This window comes from Dermacentor silvarum, chromosome 6 (assembly GCF_013339745.2).
Source record: "Dermacentor silvarum isolate Dsil-2018 chromosome 6, BIME_Dsil_1.4, whole genome shotgun sequence".
NCBI lineage: Eukaryota > Metazoa > Arthropoda > Arachnida > Ixodida > Ixodidae > Dermacentor > Dermacentor silvarum.
This window is the reverse complement of record NC_051159.1, coordinates 117,860,586-117,881,255: the sequence shown is the minus strand read 5'-3', so window position 1 is coordinate 117,881,255 and position 20,670 is coordinate 117,860,586. Positions and strand designations below refer to the sequence as shown.

Sequence of the window (20,670 nt, the reverse complement as noted above, 5' to 3'; positions counted from 1 at the left end):
ATAACCATATGAATCAACAAAGGCTCTCCGGGGGAAATACAGGACACCTTGCAACATGCGCTAGATGCAGCCCAAATGGCAGCTGCAAGCATTGGCTGGGAGTGCTCCCTAGAAATGGCGGAGCTGCTTCTTGTGCACACCACGCACTGGAGACCTCCACCCATCACCCTACACAAAAGGACAAAACATTTCACAAAGACATAATATCAAAATATTAGGCTTCCGCATGAAGTGAGATGGAGGGGGTGCGGCTACTGTTCAGCACTTGCTAAAGCAGGGTGAACAGGTCTTGAACATGATGCAGCGCATATCCAATCGCCACCGAGGGCTTCATGAGACAGGGATGCTGTGGCTGCATTACGCATTACTTTTTTCTCCCCTCCACTATCACACACCATGCATTAACCTCACAAAGGCACAGCAGAACAAGCTCGACACCTTCATTCACAAAGCCAACAAACTTGCAATGTGAGTGCTGACCAACACAAGTACAGAGCTGCTAGACAAGGCAGGTAACCATAACACCCTAGAAGAGCTTAACAGCACACACTAACGCAAGCAGGAAATTAGACTGAACAGTACTACATCAGGCAGAAGAATCCTGCAAACAATGTGTTTCGAACCCAACGACACCCCACCGCCTGCTCGGCAAAAACGCCAGAGCACTGCTCTCACAATAGCCCCCTATACCATGCCACATCGACCCCCAACGAAACAAAGAAAGCAGAGAACAACGCATCACGTACTACAGCAAGTACATTAAACGAGCCAACACCCACACATACCTGTACACCGATGCTGCCATCAGCAACCCCAGCGCAGCACCCATAGCCGTTACCAATAACCATCGTACGATCACTCACACGCAAACGATCATGAAGACGCAACCACAACGACCTGAACTTGCCGCCATCATCAAGGCGATTGAACTCAGCCCCAATCACAGTGAAGAAGTGTATCATATTTACAGATTCGACGAAAGCCGGCTGGATACTTCAGAGTGGGCAACTTCCCAAAGATTACTGTGAGGCAATCCACAAACACCTGCCCACCGAGGTGATCGGATACCGGGGCACATGGGAATGGAGGGCAATGAAGGGGCTAACCTGCTCAACCGAGAAGCACTGTGTTGGGCCCCCCCCCCCCATTCCCTGCTCAGGTCTATTCTCTCACAAGGCTCCCACAATTGGCCCACACAAGCACCATACAGAGAAGACGGAAGACAATTTTCAACTCTCAGCCCACACCTCACCAGACGACAGGGCACACTCATTCACCAAGCACAAACACCCTGTATACACCAGCTGGACAACACCTTATATGGGGACAAGTAACAGAGCCTCCACCAGAGTGCAGGATCTGTGGCGGTCCCCCAAACATTCCGCACATACTATGGCATTAGGGGACTCCCTAACACTTCCCAACAGCTCCACCCTCATCCTACCCCCTACGGCAGAGTGGCTGACAGCAGCCACCACACACGACGACCAAGCAATCCTGCCTACATAGACGCTGCCTACATAGACTCTGCATTGGTGCAGGCGACCAGCGGGCTCCTGGACTGGGGAGCCCAATTCATCGTGCAGTTTCTAAGTTTTTTTCTAAATAAAGTTTACTACTACTACTACTACTATCCCAGTAATAGCATGCTCTCGTGACCTGAAATGGGGATTTCGTGCACGCGGGTCCCAATTGCAGTTATAGACCAACATAAACCACTAAATACTTGCACAGATTTCTACAGGAGCTTATAGACAATTATTGGCCACTATAGACCGTTTAACAGGCATAGACCGGTAACGGGTTTCAGTGAGAAAGAGTTCTCCCGGCATATGCACTTCATGCTACAGACCAGCACAGGCCAGTGTTATAGACCATTATAGAAGCCGGAATGATCATTATAACAGGCATATACTGTCTAGAAAGTGAAGTAAAAAGAGTTCTCTCACAGGAAGCGTGTGTGCCCACGCATACCAGCACAGTACAGAGCCACAGGCCACCATGGCCAACTATAGACCATCATTTCTTGTGAAAGCTCCGAGTTAGAGCCATCAAGTATACTGCATGCAAGCTTTCTTTGGCATATAAAAAAAAAGAAGAAAAGGATGAATGGCCTCTTTATTCAAAAGGCTGGCACTGTGGCCTACGTTTGAGAGCTAAGGGAATACATGTATGAGAATAGGTGGAAGGGATAAGCAGATGACAATGGTCAGTAAGCTGCATGCATGGGCCTCGGAGTATCAAGAGTAGACCAGGTGCGTTCATTAAGGCCAGAAGCAACTCAAGGAAAGCCGGTTTTGTATGCAACTACACATTGTTACTGGATGTGGAAGCAAGTGCTTTCAATGCACAAGCAACGAAATCGTAATTAATGGCTAGGTTTCCACGTTTTCAAATTATACCAATAAAATCAGAAAAGCACTCGTAAGTAAAATAAATTAGCGGTTTAAACTTACCCAGAAACGCATTTTCCGGACTATAAGATGCTATTACTTGACTACGCTGTGTCAACATTTTCAGGAAAAAGTAAGCAGCGGAGGTTCCCACTGACAAACTCAAAGAAACTGCTATTAATAAGCAACTAAAAGCCGAGTCTGTTCATTTGCCTGACGTGTACTGTGTCCTTTCTGAGCTCCTGCAGAAACTGCTAAGCTGCAGGAATGACAGACAAGCCACAACCTTATGTGCAGATGTCAACGGCACACCTGACATTGTAGGCAATGAAATGTGCTGCGAAGTAAATAACAGCTACAGAGAACAATAGATTGCTGTAGCAGAAAAGTGGAGCCACACCATGTAGCAAAACATTCCTTACAACATTCCCAGAGGGCCACTATGGAACACCCAGCAGGCCCATCCTAAACTCGAAAGTGAACTGTGCATTCAGACACATTTGAGCAGTTGTTTTCTACCACTTGGGTACAACACTGCCTAGAGGGTAAAGCAGTTGTCTCAGAACATCAAGTGTATGCTGTTGAAGTAATCAATGTGCCTGTCGATTTCTGGAGGACGTGCATCCCGCAAACTAACAGCCTTTTACACACTGTGCAAGATCTACTGGCTTTTCCTATGCCCAGGGTAAACATTGAAAGGGTGTTTTAGATGCTTCGTCACTTACATCAGAAAGAGTGCACTGCAAGACTGATTTGAACACTGATAAATATGCATGTACACATTATTGTAAATTTGAACGGTGATAAATCCTGTTATTGCAAATATTACTGTAACTAAAAATGTTCCTGTGGCTACACTGCCTTGTGCTTTTATCAATCAAGGCTATTTTTAAATTACAGTGAAATTAAAGGGGAACAATGGTAAAAAGGCAGGAAATCCTTGAATTTTATCGCACCACAAAAGAAAGCTCCTATAATCTAATCTGCAATTTTGAAGGAACAAAATTAACTGCAAAAACACAGAACCCTAGTTATGGCATAGCAAAGACATTGATTACTAGAGGCCGGGAGTTACGGCACTAAAAAATGCCGTTTGAGGCACCTATAACAGGCACTATTTAAGACATGTATAGGCTCAATTATTAAGAACTTCCACTGTGCATCTGAGGACAAATTATGATTTTCAAAGCAACACAGCCTACTAAGCCCCAGTTTTGCGATATTCATTTTAACTTCTCGATAAAACGGAATGAGTCAAGTTGTGCATAGTTAAAGATTATATCTGCAATCTAGTGTGACACCACAAGAAATAAAAAATCATAAGGGTGGAGGTATTCGCTCCTAGGTGTTTCATGGCATGTTCCTGCATTAGTGCAACACAGAATTGGGGAAAGAAACAAGACACGCAAAAAAAAAAAAAAAAAACAAGAAAAGAAAAATGCGGCAGAACCCATATCATGATGACTGCCGACGGTTATGCGTTAGCACGGAATCAATAATGCAACAATACGTAATGTCACCATCGAAACGAGTAATGTATTAGGCGTGCATTGCAGCAGGGACCGTCTTTTGCGCTTCCCTAAGAACATGGCACCACATCTAGCACCGCCACTGCAAACGCTGCGGCATTCTGAAATGCATGGCGCGCTTGTGTGTGCAAACACTGAGAAACACATCATGCAGCAACCGGGCTCCTCTCTCGCACTTCTAGACTCACTGCGCCAATTATGGCACTGCCGAGAAGTCTACACGTAGCCTCCGAGACAAGAAGAATGGCGCACCAGTGCCTGCGAACGTTGCGAATTGTTCCCTCGCTTGCTGCACATTTGGTTGCACATAGTCAGTGACCTTGCAGGCGCAAGTTTGAATACGCTAGCGCAAGACAGGGGTAATTGGAGATCGCAGGGAGAGGCCTTCGTCCTGCAGTGGACATAAAATATAGGCTGATGATGACTCAGTGACCCAAGTTGACGAGAGGGTCATTGAAGAGGGGCACATACCCAGTGCATTCATGGTGCAGCTCGCTAAAGTGTTCGCGTGAAAGGCGTTCATTGAAAAGCGGCATATAACAAGTGCATTTGTCACGTAGCCTGCTAATGCATTGGGTCGCTGTCCTTGAGGAACCCTTGCGGCGCTCAGCATGGGAGAAATTTATAGGATTTTATCATCATTGTAGAGGCAGCACATACCCAGCGACCCAAGTTGGCATTAGAGTTTTGTCAAACAGTGGTACCTACCCAGTACCCGTGTCGGCGTGACAGAGGTTCACTGTATGTACACATTGTCATACTAAGTGAGCTGAGTTGGTCCGATGGTTGGTTTCCAACCCTGTTCCCTCAGCACAGCAGCCCTATGTGCTACCCATTTGACCACAGACTACCAAGTGACCCAAGTGGTAGGCGGGAAAATGGTTAGATACAAACATACATGGATAGCCCCTGGAAAGTGCGTTAAGTACCCAAAGAATACTAACGCATTAAAACAGGAAACAGGAGGGCGCCCCCTGCCTGTTTTTACTTATGTGTTTCTTCATACGTGTTTTGTATCCTTCCCTCATTTTGAATTGCGCTACTTCAAGAAGACCCTGAGAAAAGTTGTGAAAGCAGTGACAAAGAAGCATCATCTCAAAATTTTCATGTTACCACTGTGCCTCTTTTCCCCCGAGTATATTAGTTTGTAAGCAGCAAAGGAGCACGTTCAACATCCACCAATGTTAGTGGCAGTGGCGTAGCCACGGGGTGGCACACCAGGCACATGCACCAGCCCCCCTTCCCCCGAAAAAAATTTCTGTATACGGCTCTGTTTTGTGGCACATGCTAGCACTTCGAACACTCAATGCCCTCTGGATTTGCAGAATGTTCACCAGGTCAGCACCTTTCACAGTTCTTTCAGTACTGAAAGTGCTTTATGTTTTTTTCGCAGACAGATTGAAGTTTTGAACAAATTCTGAGCGACAGATCTATTGTGGATGGTGGCAACCTTTCTTGAATGTCGAAAGTCAGCCCCACGTGCTCCTGAGCATTCAAGTTTCTCGATAATGTCGGCTAAAAGCGCGAATTGACTGCACATATATCATCGCACAGAGCAGTTCGAGCCCTTCTCATGACATTCTCGTCGGCAGAAAAGCTGTTCATAACAGCCTTTACATTGGCAAAGTATTTGTTTAATAACTGGCTACCTTCAGCCAAGTTCCCTAGTGGGTGATAGAATTATAAACATGAGAAAAGGCATTTTTAGGCCCCGGAAAACCAATATAGGCACTAACATCAAAATCAGCATCTATAGGCACAATAAAAGTGCCACTAAAATGTTTCTAGACACATAGCGCATGCTCATACACTGATCTTTGACATAGTATTGATGAGTGTGCTCATGATAATTAAGGACGTACAGAAAAATAGGCGTTACGCCTAGAGTTGCGGTTTCTATTAATTACTGTGTAAAGTCATTCCCTTAGGAGTGTAAAAGTATGTCTCCCTACTATCCCACAATTCTTAATGCAAAGATCACAAATCCACCGACATAACGCGTCGTGCTATCCGTGCCGCAATTTCTTCATTAAACCAATCATGATCAAAGACAACTTGCATAAACTTGCGTCTTGAAAATATTGACAAGCCAAAAGTCCGTGCTGTTACTGCACCTATTTACTACGTTTAGTGACTGTACAAAAAAAAAAAAAGAAAAAAAAAACCTTTATAGACGTTTAAAAGATAACTCAGCCGGATTTGTTCATGCATAAAGAGCGTAAAAACACGTACCGTTTTCTGCTTCTGAGTTCCATCGGCTTGCAGTCTAAAGCTTCCGACAGGTATCTTCTTTTTGGGGTCAACTTTTGCAATAGCTTCAACGGACTCTTTCACTAGTGCTTTGCACACTGAAATAACAAGATACATAAGTGAAACCACGAGAAAAACGTTAACGGTACTTAACTAAGCTGACAAAGTAATACAGCGGGGAAGAAACATTTAATCTTCGTTTCTTATTTTATACAAGACCCGCGCATTCTAATTAAAGAAACACGCTCGTGCGAGCGCCAAGAAGCGCTTGCAGCTCGCGAGACTGCATAACGGATAACCTTTTGTTTATTGCGAGCACGTAGCGTCATGCGCACCACGCCAGTGCGGCTTAGGCACATTCGTTCATTCATCCGGTGAGCTCACCTTGACACTTCAGCTCCTGCACACTCGGCTCACATAATGCTATACAGCAAAAGGTACCGATAACAAGAATTTGCAAGGATAGAGTATTGAGGCACTGCATTTGGAGGCTAACTTGAAGCGTGCGTAGCCAACGGGGTAAAAAAAAAGAATGTGCTTAGTACGCTTATTACACGTGTACTTCGCGCAGCCAACCGCGCCAACCACTTTGCCGGCGACAGCAAAATAAACAGACGAATAAAGTGACGCAAATGTTGGAGGCGCCACCTGGAGGTCGCTCTGATCATTTTACAGGCACAAATAAATTGATAAATACGAATCACACGCACAACTGTAACATTTTTAATTAGAGCTTCGACAATTGTTCTGGTAATTGTCGCACTTGTTGTTGTTTCAAGCGTTGTACTGTGACGTTCGACTGACGTTGCATGTGACGCCTTGGGCTTGTGACGGGCGGGGGCCCACTCTTGCCCCATCGTCGCGCAACTGGCCCAACGAAGGCCTTGGCGGCCTGAATTTCCGCTCAGTTGTCTAGCCGGTAAGTCTTGAGCTTGTGGTGCTTCGAAACTTCCGTGCCTTGGGGACCACAGGAATCGCAGCTTCGCGCAGATGGTATGAATTGGCCTCATTCGTGATTCGCCGACCTTAATTGCACCTTGAAACCATGCTCGAAGAATGAATGGGGCAACAATCGCTGTCGTACCGGCATTTGCGCGCATTCACGGCAGTTAAATGTAAAAGCCAGAGCTGTCGTTACGTGAGTTGTTGCTTGCTAGTATTGTAGTTATATATAGGTGCTCATGATTGTAATAGTTCAGTGGATTGAGCGACGACCTTGGCGGTTGCAGTAGAATTGTCGACCTTTGCAGTTACGTATGATGCAACTTAGGTTGCAACGCAACCGTATTGAATGAATGATTCGGTTTTCGCGGCCTCTGAACTTCCGTGAAACACTTCGTAGTTGTCGAAAGCATAGAAATGATTGTTTGCGCACCACGTTCGTTGCAGGTGCTCCTTCGTTCACCGAAGGATCTACAGCCGGCAAGTATCTTAACGGGTGCTGCTCGCTGCTCGTGTAGCTAACCGATGATAAGCGTCACAGGAAATGCATGCATTTGCTCTGTTCGTGTCAACATCTTGTTTATCATACCGTTTGCTGTAGTTTAAATTACTTAGCGCTTATGTTGATGAATTATGCATATGTCGTTGCTTTCATTTGTATCGTGCAGTGTGTTCTGCATAAGCTAATTAAATTTGAATGGCCATTTGTTAATTTTAAGTGTTGCCAGTTGACTAATTTGTGACCTAGACTTACCTGGCAAAAAATACTGCATCGCCTTACTAGCCTAAGCACATAAAGCAAACAGACACTAATGCCTAGGGAAAACAGAAATTTAATATATATATATATATATAGCAGTGAACTCCTTAATTATAGATGTATATAATTAAGGAGTTCACTTGCCCTCTGCTCTCCTAGGCATCAGTGCATTGCCTTTACATTGGTGTTAGAAGGCCACCTGCATTACCACACTAAGTGCAAGATACGAACAAACAAGGAAGTGAGCGTCCTTGCTAAGTAGATAAAATCTACAAATCACAGAAGTGCAGGTACGTTGTGCTGTAAGAATAAAAGTTTACAAACTTTAGAAATCTAAGTTACAGAAATATATTTTCATTATGTGGACATCATGCAATTTTTAGAGTGCAAGAATGACTGCAATACTCGATAATTTCTTACTGGCAAATGTTTTTTTTTTTTTTTTTTTCGTGAGTGATAGCTCTGAGTGTGTGACAAGAATGTTCCCGTGCTTCATGGCTGCTTCTGCCAAACAAGCAAAGTTGTTTGATCATGTCACAGTATTTTGCCTTAATTGCTTTAATTGTTGGACACTGGGAACAAAATCTCGGATATCATTTTAAGTTATTTGCACATTGCGGTGTGGTTTTAAGCATCATGTAAAAAGCAACAGTTCTTAGTGTCAACAAACTCCTTTTATTGTAACTCACGAATTGGACAGAAAGTTTGGACTATAGAAATTATGAAGAGCCACGAACGCGGTAGGTTTTCTCAGGGTTTGCTTTCTCAACAATTTGTTTTTGTGGCTTGTTGCAGTACCCTTCGTACTGGCATAGTGGCTTCGCCGTTGCGCTGCTAAACACGAAATCGTGGGTTCGACTGCTTTAACACCCAGGTGGTCGAAATAATCCGGAGTCCCCCACTACAGCGTGCCTCATAATGAGATCGTGGTTTTGGCATGTAAAAACCCAAAATACAATTTACTATTTTTGATTTTTTTTTAATTGCTCCAGGCACTAATGACTGACAACGCCAAAAAGATGGCGTCACCACTGATGACGGTTGACACGCCATACAAAGAAGAAACAGCAACTCAGAAATTCAAGCGAAAGGCCAAGGAATCCCCCTTTATGGTCATTGGTAGGTTTACAATTTCTTTAAAGATATCATTTCAAGTCACGGAACCACTATCACAGTGATTATACCTTATGTCTTGGTGGTTCTTTGGCACTATAGTACTTTTGGCAGCAAAACAGCAATGTGTTTTTTTTTTATGCAGTGACTTGATTTTTCGCGTAAACAACTAGAAAGGCAGGCGAGAAGATATGCATATCATTGCTTTGTTACAACTCCAAGTTTCCTAGCAATATAGCATTTTTTTATTTGCATCATTTTAAAACTACTGACATGACAGTTCTGACTTGTCTTTTTTTTTTAAGTGATAATCTAAGCCCTCTAAACTCAACAATAAAGTACTTGCAAATGTCAGAGTGCCCAAAATAATTTACTATACTACTTGTTTCTACGAGCCAGTTCTCATTTTGGTACCCAGGGTTGATGTCATGGTGCATTAGCTCGCATCGTCCACGCTATTACTGCAGCTGCCACAAGCGAGTGCAGCCAAACGAAATGCGCACATAACTCTCATTAATTTTTTGTCATGATCGACGTCATCATAAATCATTGCTTCACGACGTCAGCGCAAATTTTCTTTGTATCATGACGTCATGACGATGTCAGTGACACCTGGGCCAGCATTTCAAGGCTGACTGTAGTATCAAAATGTCTTATAACCTGACATCAGAATTCTGGCTTTTTGGTTGATCAAATTCAATTTTGAACAGTGTAGCACAGGAGAGCCCATGTTGTGAAGGACACGCAACACTGTGCACTCCCTCTTCTGTCCATGTTCGTGTTTATGGCATAGCTCCGAAAATGAGCTTTGCCCGAAGTCGCCTATGACACCATGAAGAACTTGCACAAACAGTTCTTGTCGGATGTGAGACAAAGGTGTGCATTACCGGTGTGGCATCATTGCAGCCAGGGATCTTGCACCTCTCTTTGTAAATTTCGGGAACTGGCCAACGGCAACTAGCATGACCTCTTGGAGGGACACATGTGGCTGCTGGCTCTTACTAATTGCACCAAACTGTGACAAGAGGCAAAACCCGCTACATCCTGTTATATTAGAGTAAAACTAGAATATAGTGGACTTCGATTAATTCGGTTATTTGGTTATTTTGATCCCGACTGAAGGTGCCGGCCAGTACCCATGCATTGCTATTGGCCCAATCTTTCACTATTTCGATTCTAAAATTGACCTTCGCCCGATAGTTCGAACTTGACCAGTGAGCACGCATGCGCCTGACTCCTTTGGTGACCCAATAGCGGCCTCTTTAAGGCAGCGTCTGTCTCGGCGGAGCTTAGGGGACAGTGAATGCATCACCTCCAGTCGAAAATGTCTGTTTTCGGCCAGCCCTGAAGTACTTTCAAGCAGTAACTGTAGTTCACAATGTATGATTACAGTATTTACCCGGTACTGATGCACGCCTTTTGGGCCAAAAACTGCCTGCGCAGTGGACACAAAACCAAAACCACCTTTGCGGCGTTCATATGCTTTAACGCAAAACATCTATGTACTGCAGCAAAGCTAACTTTAGGGAACCAGCCACCAATGTGCAACACATATTATACCCTAGCCCATTTTTCTTGTTAAATTGTCGAGTATGCATTTGATATTTACTTTGTTTAGGAGCTATAATGCCATTTCTACGTTAGTTTTCTATTTCCGACTCGTAGAAAGTGAACATGCGTTTGATTCTGAGGCGTGTTAGATCGGGAAATTCTGCCAAGTGAATCAGCAGTGTGTTTTGGAGTTATTTCTGAATCTTGTTTTCGATTTGATCCACTTAATAATCAGTCAGTTTCGTCGGTCCCATCGGGGTCAAATTAACAGAAGTCAACTGTAATTTGGATAATGTGTGCTTGTTAACTGTTCCGAAAGGTTGTTTTGTTGTTCCAGAATGATGTAATTTTAGGTACTCCAAAAGGTGCTATTTTGTATTTCCAAAATGGGGTTCTAGCTGTTCCAAAATCTGCTACAAGCTGACAGGAAGCAATCACACCGCTGTCTGAAGTTGGTTCTGAATGTATGAAGTGCTCAGTGACCGCGTCCTTGCTGGCTTCCTGCCTGTCTGTTCTCACTGTGGTGGCAACATGGCTGGTCTGAAAACCATCCGACCAGTCTATTTGTGACTGAAGCAACCTTATTATGAACATCGTGTAGACATGGGCGGTTGCAGGGTCGGTTGTGCGCAATGTACAGGCAAGACTGTTCAGAAATAAAGGTCATCTGCACCTCATCATGAAACTCTGATGTTTAAGAGAAGTCTCCATGGGCAATGGGCATGGTGGTAGGGAATTCCAATCAGGCATACTTTCTCCAGCACTTTTCTATATTTTTCGAGGACCATTTACTATGTCGACACATTTTTAAAGGCTTTATAACACTTGCTTGAGCGTCACTTGTACTTATGTCTGCATTGTATTCATTGCATTCACCCGGCAAAACTGTGTAAACAAATTAGTATCTCGATAACTTTGACAGTTGTAATATCATGTAGACTGTCTCAAAATCTTTTGCAAAGATGATTCTTAGCAAATTATCTCCATAAATGAGAATATCCCGCTATTGCCTAAAGGCAGCGTAGTCTGTATTGCCATCTGTGGAGGAGGCCACGTCCGAGTCTTCACTGTGCTCGGTGCCCAGGGCACACTTTTGCCGCTGCTTTCCCATAAAACGTTCCAGGATGCATATTTTGTGGCTTCAGTGCACTCCTGACACCCGTGGTTTGTTTTTCATACGAATAAAATGAATTTATAGCAACATCAAGACAGGCGTAGCACTAGACATGGTACACATGCAGGAGCATTATCGAACAAGACCTAACATCTGTTGTTGCCTCTGGGCAGTAAACCCAAATTGCGTGGTTAGAGACACAGGTTGCTGCTATATCCAAAATTGTTTTAGCACAGAATGACCTTACTCATTACTTTCAACTTTTAGTATAGTGAGAAGAAGTAATCAATAGCTACCTGGGCAAATTGACACCGGAAAGGCAAGCCTATGGTGCTTTCAGAAAGATTCGCATGCTAAACTTTTTTGTCTTCTGTTCCTCTTGTAACCCACCAAACCACACTAGCTGTCTTTTATGAGGTGTCGGCCGAAGACATTTAGCCAAACTCTGTACTTGAAACACGAAACTCGGCATGACAAAAAAAATTATTGTCTGTAAACAGCACTCGTCCATAAAGGGTTAAGAAAATGTTTTTCATTTTCATTTTTCATTTATTGTTTCCGACACAATACATGTTCAGGGGAAGGTATGGCTAAGGACAGAAAAGGCGGCCAGACAATGGCCCTACCACCGATGCACTGAACTGTTCAGCAATAGCAAGAACATTCTATAAGAAATTAAACAGTAGAATGCGGATGCATCATACGAGATAAAAAGCTTGGTACAACAAAAATTGGAATAATTAATAACATATAAAAAGAAATAATTTTTTTTCTCTCATACATCGTAAACCCCCTGACGCTTAAGGTCATACGTATTTATGCAGGTGTGCAGGAGAACAAATCAGATTTAACATTTTTGAAACGAGATGTTGACGTACATTCTTTCACAATAATTCGAACTTGCTGGTTTTGATTAAAAAGACGTAGGTATTAGGTACTTAAGTTGTTTAGTTCCATATTTGGTTCTACAGAGTGGAACTTGAAAGTGACTATGTCTTAGTTTGTATGCTTGCTGTTAGATAAGTATATGTCTACAAATGCGGACTCATTTTTCTGTATTTCACCGTGTATGTATGTAGCTAGCTTAAGGTTATGTAGCTGATTGACATTTAGTATTTCATTTTTAATAAGAACTCTGCTGTGTGATCGCGCCATCCAAGGTTTGCTATGTGGCGGACAGCTTGTTTCTGAAGGACTGTTAGCCTACCCAAGTTTGTTTTGCTTGTGGTGCAATAAGCAGTAGGTATAGGTGAGAATGGATGAGTGAATAATACATTGATTAATTTTGATCACCTTGTCCCACAGGAGAAAAAAATCTTTCATATTACCTTATGTACTTGTGTAAGGCCCGCATATACTTTTTCTGCAATTTTACCGGGTCCGGGTCTTACATGAAGCAAGCTTATGACTACTCACTGAAGCTTCATACTGCCCTCAGACTGCTATGCCAACTATAAACACATATACAATCTCCAACCTGTTTTTCGGACACAGGCCAGTGCCATATTGTAGTGGTTTGCGCAAATTAACCAGCACATGAGTATGTGCACGACGCTTAGGGAAAAGTTGTTTTAAACTCCAAAGCGTGGTCGGGCCTTATGTGAGGGCAGGCCTACACGAGTAAATACGGTCTATACACCTTGACATCAAAGAGGTGAGCTGGTGCAGAAACATAAACTGGTTTCACTGGCCTTTGGTTACTGAAAAAAACGACATGTATGGCAGCAGGGAGATGACTTTGAAGGCATTCAGTTCATATGAAGAATTCTCACGGTTTGATTAAGATTGCGAAACGGTTTTGCATGACACTGCTGACCATTCTGAGAAAATTGGAGTGTAGTGCACACAGGCATTGGAAATTCCTGTTCCATATCTCATCTTTCTTTGGTCCGGCACCACTGTACTATGATAAAGTGAGTTGTGGCTGTAATGTATAGTAGTGTTTGATACAGCCGACTTTTAATTATCTGTTCATTAGAAATAAAACAGGACTGCTTAAAGCAACAACTAACCCTTTCATTGCGAGGAGCCACCAGTCTGTACCTGCAACAGTTTAACAAATTTTTTTATGGTCCTATCTGTCGTGATTTACAACAAAATAATTCAGAGCCCTTCCACTATGTGAAGATGGAAGACCAGCAAAGCTGTTGGCTTTGTTTAATTATATGTTAAATTTTTTAATTTGGTGGTCATGTTAAATGGTTGAAAAGACACAACACATAACTTCGTTGCGTAACCGCGTGTCGTATGCTGTATGTGAGAGTGAAAGCGAGTTTAGGCGATTAGATTCACACCACCTTGCACCATCGGCCGCAGCACATGGGGCCGCTGCGCATTTGGCTTCTCGTCGCTTTCGCATCCATTCCCACTCTTGAGCATGCCGGTGCTCCTTGAAGGCACGCTCTTCCTCTTCGGAGCGAGCAACATGGGTCTTACCCATACCGAGTCCAAGGGGCAGCTGATTGACGTCGCTAGGGGAATGGCTATGTCAAGAGAGAATGAGACACAGCTATTGGTTGGTAGACTATTGCGTTTTATCACTGACGTTTCAACACGCAATGTCATTAGCGTTTGGGCAATGGCGTTCATCGCTCCGGCTCATTGTTTTTCTCTTTGGGTCCCACGTGTGACAAGAGTAGTTCAAGTGCGCGCTACAGGTCCCCAAGCCCACAGGGGTGTGTGCCATTGAGCTTGGACCTTTTCTGCACTATGACCAGGATCGGCCCACTTTGTTGTTCTACAAGTCATTTTTTTTCCGCAGACACGATCCACCAGAACCTAGCCACATGCAGCTTCGCTGTAAAAAGGGGCAGTACAGTTGCCTGGCTAACACGGCTACCAATATGAATAGGGTCTGTGAATAGTTAAGGCCCACAACTGAACAAGAACCACAACCAAAACAAAACCACCTTTGTGTTTACGACAATGCAACATAACTACAAAAAACAATGGGAAAACGAGCTATCAGGCATTATAAAAAAGAAATCTGGTATATTAATTGTTATCCAGTAGCGAATATAAAGAAAGCAGAAGTCGGGACATTTGACTTCGACCGGGTGAAGTCTGAGTTGTCCTGCTAAATTCGGGACAGTTGGCGTTCCTAGGGTTGACTGCTGCTAACATAAAATTACAGACTTGCAAGCTGCTTCTCACATTTTGAAGTTCTGATTGGCAGGCCTTGGCATGATATTTAAGCAGCATGCCAAGGGACTGGTTTTCAGGGGCCTTCTTTTTAGTCGCTCAATGGAAAGATACCAGAAAATGGATCAAAGTCTGTAGAGTCACCTTGGAAGAAATAGAATTTCTAAGCAGGAAATTTTTAAGCTGCAAACTCCCAATTTCAGTTGAAAGGCTGCTTAAAGTGGATAAATGACAGTAGTGGCCAGACAGTCGGACTGAGCAGAAGACTAAGTGGTCCTCATACCAAAGCTGTCTGTGTAACGAGGGCGAAGGCAATATATGGTGCTAGTCAAGAGATGAAGGTTGAGAGAGAAAGGAACTTCAATGACCGAAGGGTATAGAGGTCACCCTGAGTGAAGTGCCTCTGGCCTGCGATTCCATGCTGTGGAAGAGGTTTGGGGAGCAACAAAGATAGGTTATGAAGAAGAAAAAATGTATGATAAAGCTGATGATGAGAGTACTATACTGTTTCTGTTTAATGTGTGCGTGTACGCTTCACATTACATGCATCTTCGTGTACAGAGGCCAAGGCTGTTGCTCCGCAGGCAGGAGACCATCAGTCAGTATGAGGTATACGGTGTTGCTGTTGTTGTGTGGCCCAGTTAATGCGAGTACTGCAAAGCGCAGCGCGATTTCACACGCTGCTGCATCAACCAATTACCGCAAACGAAGGATGCGGGTCGGCTTCGTGAATAGGGGACGCGGGAGACACCCACACATCGAAAGAAATGCGGCTTAGTGGTTGCACCGTAGAAGAGGAGGGTCGCCAAATGCGCACCCTCGCTCGGAACAAAAGGAAAGAGGTTGGAGCTGAATGGGAAGCGTTTGGGGAGACTGGCGTTAAGAGAAGAGAAAGGGTTTTTTTTGAAGACACCGCTACCACTAGATGCGTCCGGGCTTTACAGATGTCCTGTTGGACATTCTCGGCCACTACTGTGATTTGTGCTTGGGCCTTGCCGCCGGACGGGGAAGCGTAGTCACGGAAATTGGGCAACGAGACACATGGCCACCTAGTTTCAGTGTCACTGTTTGGCATCCACACGCGCCTTTAAGAATGCCTTGAGAAAATGAAAATACTTTTCTGACCACTTAGCCGGCTGCGACCGATAGGCGCTTTTGTGCTGCGATCGCCATCGGATCGCAGTTACAGTGTTCGGGGCGTTCAAGCGACCCGGCCCACAGCTGCAGGGGGTGACCGAGTTTTCTTAGTGCTGGCAGGGCAGCCCACTGTCAGGCACACATATCGTCAATAGCCGTGGCTTCGTGGAAACATTCTTGTAGTGGAGGTGGCGGCTTCTTGCAGGAGATGTTTAGCCTGTGGGCTGGTGCGTAGACAAATGTTACAAGTGCAAGCTAAAGCCTGGCTTTTGGAGCTGGTTGGTTGAAATTAATTTGCTTTAATTAGGAAATACTTGTATAGTTCTGCAAACAGGAATGTCAAATTCTGCATCTCTTTCAAACGCATTGCGTTCAACAGTTTACGGCTCATTACATTTATCGTAGTTTTTTTTTTTCCGCATTTCAATGTTGTGCCATAAAACGTGAACGTAGATTGACAGCAGTGCTCTTCAAAGTGGTTTTAAACAACTAACTTGACTCGATGGTTGACTTGGCAGCCTTGAAATACAGTCGAATCTTGTTAATTCGAACTGCCTGGTTTATTCGAACCGATGCTGTGGTCCCGTCAAAGTTATGTGTATTTCAATGGGCGAAAACGCTCGGTAATTCGAACGCGAAAACATTTGCGACGGTTAATTCGAACATACCGCGGACCGACAATGCTCTCAGCAGCGCGCCCACGCCTGCAAACTGCAGACGCCGGCAAACGCTCGCTTCCCGATAACGGCAGAAAACAAAAAGAAACTTCAGGGAGCGGGCTAAGCTGGTGGCGGCGCCGGCACCCACGCCGCCAAACGCTCGCTTAACGATAACGGCAGAAAACGAAACTTCAGGGAGCCCGAAACTCGAAGGGGCCCGAAAATTTGTTTGCATTAAAAGAAGTTCAAATTAAAGGAAGAGCGTATTTTTGAAGTATTCGAGCACCATAGCACGATGCACGAACAATGCAAGTCGTGAAATATTGCGGCACGCAAGCACATAGCGAGCGCAACCGCCCACACCGGCCAATGCTGAGTTCCCGATAACGGCAGAAAACGAAACTTAAAGGTGCTGGCGACGGGCAGGCGCACGCGGCGACCGTCGAAGGTGAGGGAGGAGGGCGGCAGGGAAGCGGATTTGGCCTCAGCAACTCCACCGCTTTGGTGGCAGTGGCCTCGGCGGCTCCCCTCACCCTCTCCCAACTCCCTCGTAGCTCCCTCACCTACGACTGTCTCCGTGCGCGCGCACGGAGACAGTCGTAGGTGAGGGAGCTACGAGGGAGTTGGGAGAGGGTGAGGGGAGCCGCCGAGGCCACTGCCACCAAAGCGGTGGAGTTGCTGAGGCCAAATCCGCTTCCCTGCCGCCCTCCTCCCTCACCTTCGACGGTCGCCGCGTGCGCCTGCCCGTCGCCAGCACCTTTAAGTTTCGTTTTCTGCCGTTATCGGGAACTCAGCATTGGCCGGTGTGGGCGGTTGCGCTCGCTATGTGCTTGCGTGCCGCAATATTTCACGACTTGCACCGTTCGTGCATCGTGCTATGGTGCTCGAATACTTCAAAAATACGTCCTTCCTTTAATTTGAACTTCTTTTACTTCGAACAAATTTTCGGGCCCCTTCGAGTTCGAATTATCGAGATTCTTCTGTAGTGATAAGGTAGTGGTGTAGCAGTTAGCTTCTGCTAGAATTAAGCACCTGTGTAATGTAACACTGCATGCAAGATCGTTGTGCACCGTGTTACGGCTTCAATAAGTGCAACTGCAGTGAAGCAAGAAAGAAAGGCATTTTTATTGATTGCAGCTGTTATGCTGCTGCTTCCTCACTTTTACATGGCCATCAAGTCAGCGATTTAGTAATGCCAGTTCTTTGAAACCACTTTTGAGAGCGTTGCTATTGTGCACACGAGGCGAAGAGGGCCCGCACTCACTTCGCGTTCTTGTTCACGTTTTGCGGCACAACCTTGAAATTCGGCAAAAATAGTGAGCTGAAAACTTTTTAAAATTGTTTTCAAATGTGACACACAATTTGACATTTGAGCTAATGCAGTTATGCAAGCATTTATTATTTCCAATAATTCATTTTGACCAATTACTAATCAATTATAACGGAAAAGTTCTCCAGCTTGCGCAAGGCGACTACCAACAAAACAACGTTGTTGCCATCTTCAATTCTCGTACTAGCTCCTTTTTCTTTAAGTAGCTTGGCCGGCCTTAGCTGACACACTCTGCATAATCACTGAAATGAAGAAGTGCAGCCTAGCTGGGCGGTTGCTTTTGAAACCACTGGTGTGTTAACTGAGGTAGCTGTGATACAAACAATGTATTACTTCTGAGGTGTGCTTCCACAGTGCGATTTCTTTGTGAAGGTACTTGCAGCAGAAGAACAGCATGTATACATTTCTTTTTTGTCTATTTCCGTGCAGCTCAGGAGCACCATCGAGTTTTTGTGCAAAGTAAATGTATGAGATTTTCCTGTAGTTACTTCTAGGTTATGGAAATGAGCATTGTTTGGTTCAAGCTAGAACTAACATAATAGTAGGAATGAAAACCAAAATGCAAAAAGTTTTGGTTCGATGCACTGTGCATAAAGGTTAATATAGCGCAGTGGCAACAGCTCTTGCTGGGGAAGGGGGAAAATTAACTTGCATGAATGTGGGATATGGCCCTAATAATTTGCTGCAGTGATATGTACTTTAGGCACTGCAGCGGAACACGCCTGGTCCCCAGCATGCGCGTGTCATGCTGTCATTTACCAGCACTGCACCTTTATTTCTGCACCTGGTTTCCTTTTTGCCTGGCCACAAATTTTTGTCTTTGGCTTCCAGGGTTGACTGGTTGCGTCTTTATCTGCTCATACGGGGCCTTCCTGTTCCGGAGGCGCAAGAAGCTCGACGCCTCTCTCTTCTTGATGCAGCTCCGCGTCACTGCACAGGGCACTGTGATCGGGTGCTTGATGCTTGGTGTCACCTACAATCTCTTCCAGAGATTTTTGAATCGAGGCAGCAGCAACGGGGACGACAAAGGCTCCTGAGGCTTCGTTGTTGTTTAGCTGTTAGCCATCATTATTTAAATTAATAGGTACTGGCTATAAAAATTTGATGTTTTTATGCATCTTGTTCATGTGGCTGTGCCCATCAATTAGAATCTTCTTTTGCTTTTTCCAGGTCACTGCTATCTGGAAGTGTTGTATCCGTATCTCCGTTAACCTTGTTGCCAGTGTTGCATTTATGCAAGGAGAAAAACAATAACAATTTATTTTGACGTTAACTGTGCGCAAGCATGGCTTCTTCTGTGCTGTTAGAAGGCATTTTTTGGGATCTGACCTTTCTTCACATGTATAAATCTGCTTTTCAGGCACTAACGTATGCATTCCTTATAGTTTGGCACTTACATTGTAGCCTCTAAGAAATTTTTGTCTATAAAATTGCTAGAATTTCTACTGGTACAAAATTTATGAATTCGCAATCAGTAGCAGTTATCAGCTTTTATTTTTCTTGTGATCTTAAATGCACCTAAATGAAGCAGTGAAGTTTACCTGGTTGTAATGATTACCCTTGCCAAAATATTTGGAGATATGACTGTTATATAAGGTGCCGTATTGAAAAATTTGCTCTGCTTGCTCTGCTCTGTGACTGACAGAAATATTGGAGTTGAGCTGAGTATAGCTTGAGCTCTCGTGTGATCTATTTGAAGCCGATGCTGGAAGTGAATTATTGCCTGCTGGTTTTGTGTAATCAGCTGTGTTACACTTCAAAGTTTCCTACAGCAAAAGTAAGGATGTTGTCTTCTTTTAAGTCAATATGGAGCAACTGCAATTTTTGAACAGTGTGCTGTTTCATGAGTACCCATCAATTAGCAAAGAATGATACACTGTGCACTCTTTTGTGCAGTGAACAGATGTCTTAGTAACTCTGCCCTCTCTCTCTATCTCTTTTATCCTTTTACATTTTGTTAATTTATTCATTCGATCCTTCATTTTTGCAGTGACACGGCATGTTTGGGTGCAAGGTATGTTGCAGATGTGCAGAACTACTATGCTTAAAGCAGTTAGTTTGGCCAAGCGGTCGTGTGCTTGGCCAAATGTGTTTTAACTTAGGACTGCTTTTAAAAAAAAGAAAGGGTGTATTTATGAGCATATTGTTTTTCTTGTTGATGCCATGTTTTGCTCCCAAACTGTGTCCAAAGATAACAGAGATACTAAATATGGCAAGTTGTTACATGGCTTAGGTTATTTTTTAATGTATTTGTGATATTGTCAATTTCATTGTGCATATAGATTGCAAGAAGTTGACAAATTATATTTTGATTAGCTGAAACTCTACAAAGCATGTATTGAAGCATATTTTAAATATTGGTGGCAAATAAAATTTTCACTCTTTTGTGATTCTTTCATACACTTTCAAAAGCTGGAATAGCGATTGCAGACAGACACAGATTGCCATGCATTGGACTTCTCAGCCAATATATGTGATGAGTTTATCCTTTTAATATGCAGATAATGCGCCTTAATACAAAAGAGATGAAACTACCGGTTGCAACTTCATGTGCCCTCCAAGTCCAGCCAAATGCCTGAATCTCCGCAAAATGGGAATAGACGTATGCTAACTATTGACTGCATAAGCCAGCATATTGCACATACAAAGCGAAGTGTGGCGTGGTACACCTGAAAAAGAATTCTCTAACATTGCAATATCAGCCTAACTTGCAGTACCATTAGGTGGTTTTAAAAGTAACACACAGAAGTG

General features: G+C 44.0%; 2 protein-coding genes across 3 annotated transcripts in view; one reads left to right on the top strand and one right to left on the bottom strand.

Annotated features, from left to right (window-relative positions):
• Positions 1–6,780, bottom strand: part of LOC119455910 (protein canopy homolog 2-like) — a 30,924-nt gene extending 24,144 nt beyond the window's left edge. The window contains exons 1-2 of the mRNA XM_037717449.2: positions 6,557–6,780; positions 6,155–6,270 (exon numbers count right to left, since the gene is read on the bottom strand). Of these exons, the coding sequence (XP_037573377.1) occupies positions 6,155–6,270; positions 6,557–6,656 (216 nt within the window). The 5' untranslated portion in view covers positions 6,657–6,780. The remainder of the gene's footprint in view (positions 1–6,154; positions 6,271–6,556) is intronic.
• A 219-nt stretch (positions 6,781–6,999) lies between these two features.
• On the top strand, positions 7,000–20,307 carry LOC119455908 (HIG1 domain family member 1A, mitochondrial). 2 transcript variants are annotated; one of them, XM_049669427.1, is made up of 4 exons: positions 7,000–7,165; positions 7,562–7,594; positions 8,867–8,993; positions 18,751–20,307. In XM_049669427.1, exons 1-4 carry the CDS (start codon positions 7,163–7,165, stop codon positions 18,954–18,956), a joined length of 369 nt encoding a protein of 122 aa, XP_049525384.1. In that variant the 5' UTR covers positions 7,000–7,162; the 3' UTR covers positions 18,957–20,307. The 2 variants fall into 2 exon arrangements, with proteins under 2 accessions (XP_049525384.1, XP_037573376.1); XM_037717448.2 differs by lacking the exon at positions 7,562–7,594 and having other exon boundaries at positions 7,002–7,165.
• Positions 20,308–20,670: the final 363 nt, after the last annotated feature.